Raw genomic sequence first — 12,965 nt, 5'->3', positions numbered from 1 at the left:
TGGGGCTGGGCTGGGTCACAAGCCCCCCGTTCCCCTCTGGGGGGGAACCTGGGAGAACAGCTGAGACCCTTTGATCCAGCTTACACTCAGCGGGCTCTGTGGAGATCTAACCCAACACGCCAGTCAAAGCTCAGTAGGGACAGAGCATCAAGGGAAGCAGCACCACAGAGCCATGTGGGAGAGGGATCCATCGCACATTAAAAGCAATGAGCCCACGCTGTAAAGTCTGGGGAATTTCAGAGACTGGAATTCGGGGACCCCCAGCATAGGGAAATCTGCAGCATGGGAGGCAGGGCACGCACTCAGCAGCAAAGGGAGAGTCAGGGAAGAACTGGCACATCACTGTGCATTGAGGGTGGGTTTCCCAAAGTGACCTACCTCTGCTCACATTGACGTCAGGGAGTTTTACCATGGAGTCTGACGGGAGCCAAGCTAGGCCAAGGCTGAGCGCTTTGGAACACCACAGCCCTAAACACTACTAGACCCAACCTAAACCAATGAGAACAGTGACAGGAACCAGGGGATGCCGATGTGGGCAGGAGACCCCCTGGATATCCATCGAAACCCAGGCACAAAGCGGGGCCACCAGCCACCACCCTGCTGTGCCTCCAAGGCAGACTGAAAGACTGGTGGGGTGCAATCCTGGGCCCACTGAAGTCAAGGGCAAAGCTTCTATTGGCTTCACTGGGGCCAGGATCTCGCCATGGCATTTCAGAATTGCCTGCCCCAATGTCCCCACTTTCTTGTTTTCCATCCCCACCTGCACTGGTTTTACCTTTGGCCCAGTCATCGAATGGGCTGATTCATCCTAAGGGTTCCACTGATTGCCAGCAGTGTGGTCGCAAGGCCTGTCCTTCCATGCTGCTGATTACAGTTCGTTGCAGGCTAACCCCTGCAGGCTGCATGCCTTCCCATACATGGACCCAAATTCCATTGGGTGTAATGTTTCCGGCCCCTCTTTAATGAGCTCTGCCCAAGGTCCAGTGCTCCTGGAAGATCCCTGGCACTGCTCCTGACCTGCATGCCCCCTCTTATTCCAGTTCTAGCCACCCCACAGCTCTGCCGGTGCACCTCAGTCCCGATCCCTGGCCCAGTCTTTGGCCACCACACCTGGCCCATCCATGCCAGCCCAGCCCTGTGTCACGTGCATTATGTGCACTGTGTGGAATGGCGCCGCCCTGCTCACCCACACAGGTGTGGAGAAATTAGGTGTTACCTCCTTGGCATCCATGCCAGGCTGATCCAGCCACAGAGAGTAGAGTGCATCTTTTCCCCCGACAAAGAGCCGGTCACGGTATTCATCCAGATACAGGGAGCGGAAATCTGGGAAGCCCCGGTGGCCGAGGAACAGCTTTGAGCGGTTAGCAGCCAAAAGATCTGAAGGCAAAGAACAAGGAGAATCTACTAGTGATGTCACAGCACATGAGGGGTGGAGATGGGGGGACACAGCGCAGATCCCCAACTCTAATATATCTGCAAAACCAGCACAATCATGCCCAGCTCACTTACCCCCTGGGAAGCTCCATTATAACAAAGTACGACAGCCTCAGGGTTGCTCTAACGTACTCTCTGATTCCCCCAGCCCACTGTGTGCCCTAAACAGTAGAGAACAGCCGTAGTGTAATGCACTCAGGTCATACCCTTGGCATGCCCCCAATTTGCCTCCTGTGCTGGAGGCTGGGAGAAGGCTAGTGTAGACCCCCTCACCCCAGCTCTACCCTATTTCCAGGGCTGTTTCTGCCCATTTTAAGGTCCCTTTAGGCTGCTGTCGTTGGCCATTGCTGCACTGCAGCTGGAGACCCAGATGCTTTCTCTTTCCAGGGCATCCCTGACTGGGAGAGGCGAACCGAGTTGGATCAAGTGAGAATTGTTCTGAGCCTTGACCCCAAAACTCCAGCTACACTTGAGCCATTTGGGTCCAACTCCTGCCAGGACTGGGAGCAGCAGAAGGCCATGTCAAAGGCATGGCCAGCCTGTGTTTGCAGCCCCGAGAGCTTCGCATAAGGCCCTGCCCTTGGGGGTTCTCCCGACCCTTTGAGGTTGACCCTCTGTTAGTTTCACATCCAGCCCAGAGCACCAGGCCCTCGATGCAGCTGGGAGCGCTCACCGCACTTGGTGGCAGGAGCTGGACGGAGCCATCGTCAACTGGGAGTGAGGACAGGAGGGAAATTTACTGCTGATAAAAGCCCTGAAGATAAATGTCCTATAAAGAGTCTGTCAGTGTGTCAGCAATTAAACTTCCCTCTGCAGACAGCCCAGAGCACAGGACAACCCCAGGGACTGCTGGGAAGAGGCTCTGCAAGCCAGGAGTGTGAGGAGACCATTATGAGGGGGAGAAGACAACAATGCACCGAAAAAGGGGTAATGGGCTGCCTGGGGCGGGGGGAATGGAGAAAGGAATTGCCCACTCGGTATAAACCCACATGCCCACTGCTGCCAGCCCCACACTGCTCCCATACATCAGGCGAGAAGATACAATTCACACACAACCCTACACACACAACTCAGAGCTACACATGCAGGGCATTTGTCCTGTGCACACTTACGTATTAACCTTACCAGGGCCATAAATCCCGCCCCTTGCAGCGCCCCCTAGTGACCGAGAGCACTGGCATGCCCTAGGAATGTGCCCCCAGCCCTGACTCCTCCCGGGAGGAATCACCCTACTCCTCAGTCCCTCGCCCTCCAGGTCAGGATAACACCACCCAGGATCTGCCACCCCCTGAGACACACAGGCATCTTCTGTTGCCGTGGCACTATCATGTGTGTGCCAGTCAAAGGAAGTAACTAACATACTAGTTGGGGATTGGATGAGACATGCCTAGGCTCCAGTTTAAAGACAGATTAGATAGATAAACCTCCCTGTGTATATTCAGACACATTCACTGAACAGATCCTCGCTCATGCAAAACTACAGCGCAATAAAAGCAAATGCTCCTGTCCCCAGCTAGAGCTCAGCGCAATCCTGATGGGGCGTTCTTGTCCCTGTGTTGGAGCAGCTGGGGGATGGAGTGGAGGCAGAAGGCCCTGCTCTGTTCTGTGCTGCCTTGCTGCCTTGCATGGGCTCCCCAGTGCATTCCTTTTGCATACTGAGTGAAGAAACCAGCATCCTAGAGATTAGGCATCTGGAGCCTGTGGTGCATTGTAACAACCCGGGAATTCGGACTGTGGAAGGAAAGACAGAGACTTGAGGTTTGCCACAAATGAGCCACTTGCCAAAGACAGACCTAGCCAGCTTCCCATTAAGGATCCTAGTTGACCAGGCATTTCCTGTACCAAGAAGTACGGCAATTGGGACGCCGGCTAGAGAGCATTCAGAACGCTGTGGACACATATTGCTATGTAACAACCCCAGCCGTCCACAAGAACCTACGCTGGAACCTGAAGCACAGAAGGAATGGAGCAGGGGTGCTCCCGGGAGACTTGAAGGTCTTCTCCTAACCCCGCCCTTCTTCTCGTTCTGCTCCTTTGGCCCAGTGGCTTCACAGCAAGCTGGCAGCACCCCGAGGGAATCCACAGTCAGATGGCGATTTTCCAGTCCTCTGCTAGTCCTTATTCCCTCCAGGACACAGGAAGGGGAACAGGCTGCGTTTGGCATGATGGGGTGTTACACGGACTGGGCAAACTCACTGTGAATACGTGGCTTACAGTCTCTGTACACTCCATCCTCTGGGATATGGGGCATAGTGGGAAGGAATGATGGATAAGAAGCAGAGGTGGGAGCTGGAAGAATGAAGGGGGAAGAGGAGCTGGAGAGAGCAGGGAGAGGTTGAGTAGAGGAGTCAGAGAAGGCAGGGCAAGACTGACATGTAGCACGTCAATGGAAAGCTGAGTTGGCGTCACCACTATGCCACACTGATACTGCCTGGGGCAGACCATGTCCTGTTCCCTGGAGTTTTCCTGTCATTCCTCTGCCACCGAGTGCACCCCACTGCAGGCAGGGGATTGGAGGGACAGGTCCTGGCAGCTGAAGAGCACGTGTAACAGTGGCACACCTGCTCTCAACAGGGGGCAGGGGTGAAGAAAGGGGTGCAGATTGTGACGCCGAGTGACCTTCACAGAATCTCAGCTGGCACTCTCCAGCTCGGGGCAGGGGCAGAGAGACTGTTATTGGAGGCCTGTCTCTGCCGAGCCGTGCGTATATCTACAATTAGATAAACTGAGAGAGCAGCATCTTGGCACCAGGCCCTCGGCTCAGGAGACAGAGGTGCTAGTTTCCAGCCTCTCTCTCCTTGATTCTCAGTTATTCCCGGTCAGCTCAGGACACACTGGTGCAGCAACAGGCCACCTTCCTGCACCAGCAGCTTGGGAAGGGAGCCAGCAGGATTGTTCTGTCTGGGGAAGAACTTCACATTAAGAGTCTCCAAAGTCATAACGCCCAACAAAAGGTCTCCCCGAGTTCCCACGCAGGACTTTGGAACAACCAGAGCAGAGAGAGGTTCAGAAGAGCCCATCCAGGCTCCCCTACATTCTCTGTGACTATGCTGGCAACGATTCAGTCCCATTCACACTAGTTCACCACCAGCTGACGGGGGAGTTGGGGAGGATCCATGACTGAGAACCACGTTATCAGTAGAGGATTTTTCTGGGGGAGTTACAGCCATTGGCAGTGGCGCGTCAGTTCTCTGGAGGCCTCCAGCCAACTTAGACCTGTTCAGCAAATCCCCAATTCTGTCTCTTAATACCACGCCTAAAGGCATCAACTAAAGGTCCCCATAAACCTGAGACCCAGCTGCACCCAAGTCTCTCCTTGATTTTTCTCTTCTCACATAGCCAGCGCTAGTTCTGGACAAGGACTAAAGCTAACCTGACCTCTGCTGCTACCCAGTCCAATCTAAATTCCATGTGACAGCTGTTTTAAAAGAACATTAAAGTTGCAAAGTGAATCATGCAAAAAGTCAAGAAATGCCAGAATTCAGGTTGTCTGTATGCAACCTTAGCTTTATCCCTTTGTATGTATGCATTCCAATAAAGTCTTCAACTACACAACCTCACGGACAGTGTAGTGAATGAGGCAGCTATTGACAGGCACATTCACTACACAACCCTGAGTCACCGAGCATAGCCCTTGAGGCCCCATATATGTTCAAATTAAGGTAATTTCAGATTTGCTCCACATTTACCCTGTGGCAATAGCAAGTACAAAGATAAGGCCATGAGCCACAGGACCCTGCCTCATTCACTTTATGCCCTGCCTCCTTCTCTGCATAGCATCCAGCCTGTCCACTGAGGATGAAATTCCCCCTAAGGCCTAGGCATCACTTACACCCATTTTGGGAATTAAAGAGATGCATATGCATTGTTTAGACAATCATCAGAGGGGTGAATTTTACCTGGAATGAAGCAGTGAGACTTTTCATTTGCCTTCTGGTGTTTGAGCATTTAAGGTTAGCATTTGCAAACTTCTCTCCATAACTGGACGCTAGGAGCTTACCTTAATTTTAAAATGAGAGTCTCTAATCACATGACTCCATCAGCTGAGGCCATAAGACAGGATTTCTTCATCTCTAACCTATGTGAGCTTTGCTCCTCAGAAGCTCATTGACCAACTGGAGCAACCTCCAGCTGTGACGTCTCCACAGCAACAAGGTGTTTTGTCACCAGCAGTGGATAATGACATTGGTCTGCGGAATAAGCAGCAGGAGCAGGTTAACCCTAAAGAGACAAAGATCCCGTTTCTGGGCAATTAAGAGGGAAGAACAGGAGTGAAAATACCAGCTTTCCCAGCAGAAGTGCCTCCAAAGAGGAGAAGAACAGGAGTACTTGTGGCACCTTAGAGACTAACAAATTTATTAGAGCATAAGCTTTCGTGGACTACAGCCCACTTCTTCGGATGCATCCGAAGAAGTGGGCTGTAGTCCACGAAAGCTTATGCTCTAATAAATTTGTTAGTCTCTAAAGTGCCACAAGTACTCCTGTTCTTCTTTTTGCGGATACAGACTAACACGGCTGTTACTCTGAAACTTGTTCAAAGAGGAGAGTTTCAGCGTTCTCCAGGCATCGGCAGCTCCTTAAAGATGGTTCCTTCTTGTTTAACATTGCTGTCCCCTGCAGCAATAATTCTAAATAAACTGACCATTAAGCCCTTTATCCCCAGCGGTGTAACTGATACACACACACACACCCTTCTCAGGGCGCTCAGCCACTGAAAATCCTCCTGGATAGAGGAGAGGGGAGTGGAGGAGGACTGTGAAACCAGGACTTCACCAAATCCACCTCCAGCTCGTTAATCCCCTCCCCCCCCACTCTGATGTCAAAGGGAAGCGTGAATGGCTCCTTTGTGTAAGGTGTCCAGGCGTGGGCAGGGTGCCTTAGAGAGGGAGGTGGATCAATAAACTGGCCCGTTTGCATCCAGGACCTGAGCTAGTTGTCCCTGAAGCGAGCTTGGCTGTTCTCAGCCATAATAAAAAACAATGCATGCCCAGCAGGGCTGTCAGCTGGATGCCCCATCCCATAACACGTACCCATGGGGAGGCCACCATTTCTCAGGTTCCAGGGTGACAGTGGTGGGGTCTGTCCTATGGCTCCCAGTGACTCAGAGGAGAGGAAACCCTTCAGGATAATGGTGAGTGCGTGTGGAACCAGCACCTTGTAGAGGTGAGAAAAACGCAGCTGAATCAGGACAGCTCAAGGCTCTTTCCCCGGTGCCCTCAGCCTTGCATGGCGTTTGCCATGGGATCTCAAAGCACTGACGGACTTACGTCTGGTCCTGCACCCCGCTGTCCTCCCTTAGCAAAGCCAAGCACCTCCTCTCTTGGATCAAACACTTCACCACTTGCTGGGTGAAAGGGGGGGCTCAGAGCGACCCTCCCATGACCCCTTTCTGGCTTCAGGAAGAGGGTGACAATGCAGGGCCCACTGCTGCTCCCAGTAGTGGGAGCAGAGCACTAGTGTAGACAGGGTACAGGAGGCATTGTAACCACCATATCAGCTAAGCTTACTGTAAGGAGGGCAGAACAGCAAGGTGGTTAAACTACCGGCTTTCTGTCTACACTAGGGCCTCCCCCCACTGCTGCTACTTCCCAACCAAAGCACCAGGAGAGAAATGTTCAGCATGAAAGCCTAGTGCAGTCACAGCCTTAGTGGGCAGAGGCCAGCAGGGGAGAAACGTGGTAATCTGGGGTCTCCGTGTGCAGTGAGCACCAACCAGGTTCCCGGCAGCCCTGTAAAGCATTAGTTCCACTGCACAGCGATGGTAAAATATGAGTCTGGAGTGGACAACTCCCAGGCAGGCTCCCGAGGGGGGCTGTCTGCCCGGTACTGAGACCCTGCCCTGAGCGTGGGAGGCCATAATTCACCGCAGTGACAGCAAGCTCCCAGCATGGTGAGGGGAGATGGGGGTAATTTGTCATCAAGTCCTGGGGCCGTTCCACTGATGCTGGCTGATGAGGATGCTGGGCCAGAGGCAGTCCCCTCCCCTGCCTTTGCTTGGGATCCTGGTCACCTGCTTCCCCTGGGGCAGCTGGAACTATTGGATCAGGAGGAGAAACTAGGATTTTTCACAGTAATGATCATCGAGATGGACACAAGGAAACCCAGGAGGATAAAGCTCCGTTGTTTCCTGCATTCAACATCTATTTTCCAAGCAGCCCTGACAAATTAGGATTCTGCCAACTGAATATTAAACTTACACCCAACTACTGCCCAGATCCAGTGCCACAGTCTCTTACCCTGAAGTCCCCAGGTGGCTCTGCCTCTCCCCTGTTGTGGTTTTGTGCAATTCTGAGAGCGGCTGCCCTTTCCCACCCCAACCTCCAAGTTCAATGACTTCCCAGAGAGATTATTTTCCCTGCTGTAGCAGGATCTCTGATCTGAATCAGGAGTGAACCAGGACATCAATTAGAGCAAACAAGGATGGGGAAGGAAAGAGGAGGGAGAACGTGGTGCTAGCCAGGACAGGCAAAGTAGGTAAAATACAATCAAAACTGGCCTGAACTTCCTCACCAGATGGGACCTCAAAGCTTTGAGTGCATTTGGTTAATATCTCTGTCTCATTATTTACCATTTGCATGGCCTAATTCTGCAGACTGGGGCTCTGATTAGCAACCCGGGCCCAGATTCTGATCTCAGTTCACACTGGTGCAGACCGGGAAGAAATCAGTGGAGTTCTAATGGGTGTGGCTCCAGAGAAACAGAGATCAGAATCGGGGCCGATGCACCACTCCATTCTGATGGCTTGTTTGGGCAGAAATACCCACGCTGGCAGGGCAATGATACCCACGAATATTTTCACTCCTCTTAAACAGCCTCACATGCAACTAATTCTGTGCACAGTTACCCACCAACACGCCCCAGTTGCTCTGCTTGTTGACACACACCAAGCGCACTGAGGTTTGAGAATGCAGCTCCACATGCCTTATTCATGATGTGGAGTGACCCATGCTGCCAGTCATTCGGCTCTGAGGGACGCTAGGGGCTGGAATCAAGGAACCCGGCTTGGTGTTAATTACTAGCCGTACGGTTGTTTGTGTTGCTGACACAAAACTTCCATTCTAATCCTCATTGTCAGGAGGTTTAGAACATGGCTGGGTCAGGGCTCCTTGGCCCTGCTTCTGAGAGTTATCTATTCCAATGGGAGTTAGGTGCTTAAAGACACATGATGGGGAAAGAGTAACAAATATTAGCCCACGAGCAATGCCTGCTCGTCTATAACCAATCCATTTGGAGGGATTTAGCCTGACTTTGTCTGTTTTAAGTTAGGGAATTTTATGGCTTTCAGCTGCTTTTGAAAGGTCCTTATAACTCAACCACACCTTGTGTTATTTTTAGATGGATCTTCTGCAGCCCATCAATGGAGCATTGCAACACAAGGGCCTCGGGATAGTTTGTAGGGAAAAGGGGAAATAATGTGCAATGCCCCCAGGTGTTTAAAAGGGTGGTTAGCACTGGGGCGTGACTGGAAAACCATTCAGTACTCTGCCACACCGTCAGAGGGACTGTAAAACACACCAAGTCACTGGGCAGGTGCGAGCCACAGACATCAATCAAAGCCCGCTGCCGTAGCCCTGAAGCCAATGAGATGGAACAGTGCATGCATCTTGATCAGACATAACTACCTCCTCCGCCTCCAGTGGCCAACTACAGAGAAACAAGGGAGTCATCTGCTGCCCTGGGATCACATGAGGGTTCATTCCCACTGCTGGTGCAGTCTAAGCTTTGGAGAGTGGTGGACTGGAGCCCTGTCCCCCAGCTCTCCCCTGCCAAACCCATCCCAATGCCCAAATCTCCACACTGGCTGCGTCCCTTAGCGAATGAGCACCTCCAGGTTGGGTAGCAGGGTGGGGGGAGAACAAGCAGCCCTCCCCCATCTCCCTCCACCCACTCCAACTCTTCCCATTAACATTCCCAATCCCTAAGAGCCCCCACTGGGCTCTCTCATCCCCGCTAACGGCCCCTCTCTGCCGCATATCTGGAATGGGTTTTATAGCCTCCATGTTTTAATTCCAGTAAAAGGGCTGATATAGGGTCTGGCAACGACGCATGAAATAAGGCAGGGCGACCCTCTGCCCATGCCTGTCAGACCATGATTAGAATATAACGGGGAGACCGCCATTCAAACACGCTACACATCAATGGGATCACCACAGCCTGACAGCCCAATGTGGGTTACGGCCCTGTCCTGCCCACACAGACTGCAACAGAGCCAAGGGGGTGACACCCCAGCCCTTAGCACACTAGCGCAGGACTCAGTGCTGGCTCTGGAGGACTGGCAGATGTTTGAGGGGTTACTGCACAATATGTCCCATCAGAGGCCATGGTATGCCTCCATGCTAGAGCACTCTGAGGGGAGGGGGCCAGGGAACAGCTGAGGGTCACCACATGTCCCTCACAGGCCTGACAACAGTCAGGCCCCAGCATAAGTAGAGTCTCCAGCTCCCCCTCCTCCCCTCATTCTCATTCAGCCCTGCCCCTTTCAGCCCCTCTTAATCTCCCCCTTCTCCCTTTGATGAGGTTTATTTGCAGAGCTCAGCGTTCCCCCTGGCTTGTTTTCTTTAGCTGTGTCATTTATTTCCAGTTGACTCTTTGCTTATTTGCATTGGGCTGTGTAATTATTTCTCAGGAGAAGCCGGCTTGGCTCCGCCAAGGGGGGCAAAGTCACCCGATCCTGAGAGAGACACAGAGCCATTTATAACCCAGCCAGACACCCCGTCCAGGGACCACAACCCATATCCCTCCAACAAGGGCAGGTGGGAGGCAGGGCAGCAAGGAGACAGCTGGAAAGAAAGAGGAAAGGCCAAAAGAGATGGGTCCCGTGGAGAGAGGGGAAGTGGCAGCAGGAACTGGAAGAGGTTAGAATGGAGAGTGTGTTGACACCAACCCAGGAGGCCACAGCAGTGAGTGCACTGGCTGGCTGGCTGGCTACCTTGTCCTTGAGATGGTCCAAGGTGCCCACAAAGCTGCATTGCTTCCAACAGAGTCGTTGGAATGTGTGCATGCACTGAGGCCCTTGCAAGGCTGTTCTCTCGGACACCTGCAGCGCTTACTCCATAGAGCTCAGACGGGGCTGCTGGATCTCATGCTAACGAGCGTGGCAGGACAGGGTTAGGAGAACCAGGTACCCCAGTGCCACAGCAATGCTTGTGACTTCCCATCCTCATTGGGTGGGGAAACCACTGTGGCTCAACTGAAGACCACAGCCCAGACCCCATTGCACCCAGTTAAGCTGGCTGTTGTGCGCAGATGCAAGGTGTTGCAAGGTCAGCGGGCTCCAACTCAGAGCTTTTGGCCACAGCTTTTAGCATGGACAAAGCTGCAGGAGGAGGAAAGCGAGGAGCGAGGAAGAGGGGAGATGGAGAAGAGAAGTGGTGTGAGAGAGGCAAAAATGGGAAAATAAATTGACTTTACAACTCCCAGAGCAAAGGGTGTCCAGATTTCCAAAACCATCTGTGACACCCTGGCACCCCAATATTCACCGCTGTCATGTAATTAGGATGTGTTTTGTACAAAGTATGCCTTGCGAGGTATCATTCTAAAAGCCTGCTGGTAAGTTGTTTCTCTTTCTTCTCCCTATTTAGGCTGTGAGTTCTCTGGGCCAGGGATGGGTTTGTACAGCACTTGGTGGCATGGAGTCCTAGTTTTAGTACTGCTGTACGGAATAGTAGTGCTTCAAGCTGAAAGTCTGGCAGACGGCTGCTGTGTTGTGCATGGAAAACATAACACTCTGCTCCCTTCCAAACCAGCGTCCTTCCCCTTCTCACAATGACCGCTTGAGTCCTTCTGCTTGTCCCGTCTGATCGCACATGGGCCCCTTCTCTACACCACCCACGCCGCCTCCTCCTCCCAAGATGCTCCCTGGACCCCCCAGGCTGCTGAGCCTCCCAAGGACATTCTCACAGAGTGTTCAGACGGGCGTGCTCTCTTCCAGGGATACAGCCTGGGCAGGGAAAGCGAACTGCCCTGGAGTCTCCAGAGCTAGGCGCCGGCTCCGTCGACTACAGATAGCCCGGCCAACAAGCTGCACCGGACTCCTCTTCTGCACCCATCGCGGAGTTCTGCAGGTGCCTCAAACCTAACGCCACCAGAGCAGAGGTCTTTGCTTCCTCTTTGGCACAGCACCACCTGCTGGTAGGGGCAGGGATGAACAGCTGCAGGCTCCCCCAACATCGTGCTGAATCTCAAAGCAGTGCTAGACTCCCAGCTTAGATTTGCTTTTCCATTTGCTGCAAAGGGCACAGTTATAGCCTTGCAATTTCCTCAGCCCAACAGGATTTCCCTCCCCGTGGTTGCTGCCAGGCCTTCAAAGAGCCACAGAGACTGGCACAGCTCCTGGCAGGCCAGGAGATTCCCAGGGCAGGGACTCGGCTGTCCAAATCAACAGGATGCACGCATACAGCAAGCCATGCTGCCACCTGGGACAGGGGCGTGGATCCTACTGTCCAGCCACTGGCTGGAGGTGCAGCATCAACAGCGATGCCCAATGGGCAGAGCCATAGGCTGCACGCGCTCTCCTACACACGCTCAGATACCGAGCCATTCCCCCAGGGAAAATCCAGCCCCAAAGTCACATCCATGCTGGGCACCTGGTGCAGCAAAACTACTATTGAGTTCAACAGAGGTAGGACTGGGCCTTACATGTGGGGTCACTGGCTAACCAGCTGCCAAACACCGCTCAAGGTTCCCCCAGCTACCCAACTCGCCTTGCTGCTGTGCCCCACCACACCATCATACCTGGCTGCTCTTCCAAGCCCTCCCCCACTATGGACCTGACCTCAGAGGTCTCATGGTTCTCCAGCCCCCTGGAAGGGGCCGTGGTGTTTTTCTGTTATTAAACAGCAATAATATTTTCCCATCTCAGAATAACATTGGCAAAGCCCCTCGCTCTTTTATTGTTTCAGAAAACTTTCCCCAGGCAAATTCCTCCAGGCTGGGAGCTTTAATATTTGCATTAATCCTCCAGTGTGTCTGCGATGAGCAAACGGGTGGGGTGAAGGGAGAGGGGCCAACTCGAAAGGTGCCATACCCAAAGGGTATCAGTCCATCTCCATCATAATAATCGTACCCAAGGTCTAGAGGGGGTCATGCTGCAGGAGGTGAGATGCAGTGTGATCCATTGCACAAAGACCTCACTCTGGGGGTAGGCAGTGCTGGGTTGCGGCAGAGGCTTGCTGGGGAGCTGTGTTGCTGGAGATGCCATCTAGAGTTAGACCCAAGCCCAACATTTGGATTTGGAGCCAATCGTCCCCAAACATAGCTCAGGAGTTCTGATTCAGGCCCCTCTTCATAATTTGGGCATGCTCCCCTGCTGCACCCTCAAACCACCTTGTCAGGGGAGAGGAGGCATGACGCTGCTGTACTTCACTTCCCGCTGCACCTAAGAGAGGACGGAGCAGAACAATGTACTGCCAGGTGGGAGGACGTGAGAGATACAGTACTGGGTGGCAATTAGGGGGAGGGGGTGGGATGGGGGTGTAAAGTATGCACCTATAGTATGCACAGGGGGGAGGGGGGAGGGGAGAAGTAGCAGT

The 12,965-nt window shown here is 53.0% G+C and overlaps 1 protein-coding gene across 1 annotated transcript in view; it reads right to left on the bottom strand.

Annotated features, from left to right (window-relative positions):
- The window catches only part of SEMA3G (semaphorin 3G), a 60,691-nt gene that overhangs the window by 36,402 nt on the left and 11,324 nt on the right, over positions 1–12,965 (bottom strand). Inside the window, exon 2 of the mRNA XM_054035407.1 lies at positions 1,217–1,377. Coding sequence (XP_053891382.1) covers positions 1,217–1,377 — 161 coding nt within the window. The remainder of the gene's footprint in view (positions 1–1,216; positions 1,378–12,965) is intronic.

Source organism: Malaclemys terrapin, chromosome 7 (genome assembly GCF_027887155.1).
Source record: "Malaclemys terrapin pileata isolate rMalTer1 chromosome 7, rMalTer1.hap1, whole genome shotgun sequence".
Lineage (NCBI taxonomy): Eukaryota > Metazoa > Chordata > Testudines > Emydidae > Malaclemys > Malaclemys terrapin.
The sequence above is the reverse complement of the archived record's forward strand: the minus strand, read 5'-3'. Positions and strand labels throughout refer to the sequence as shown.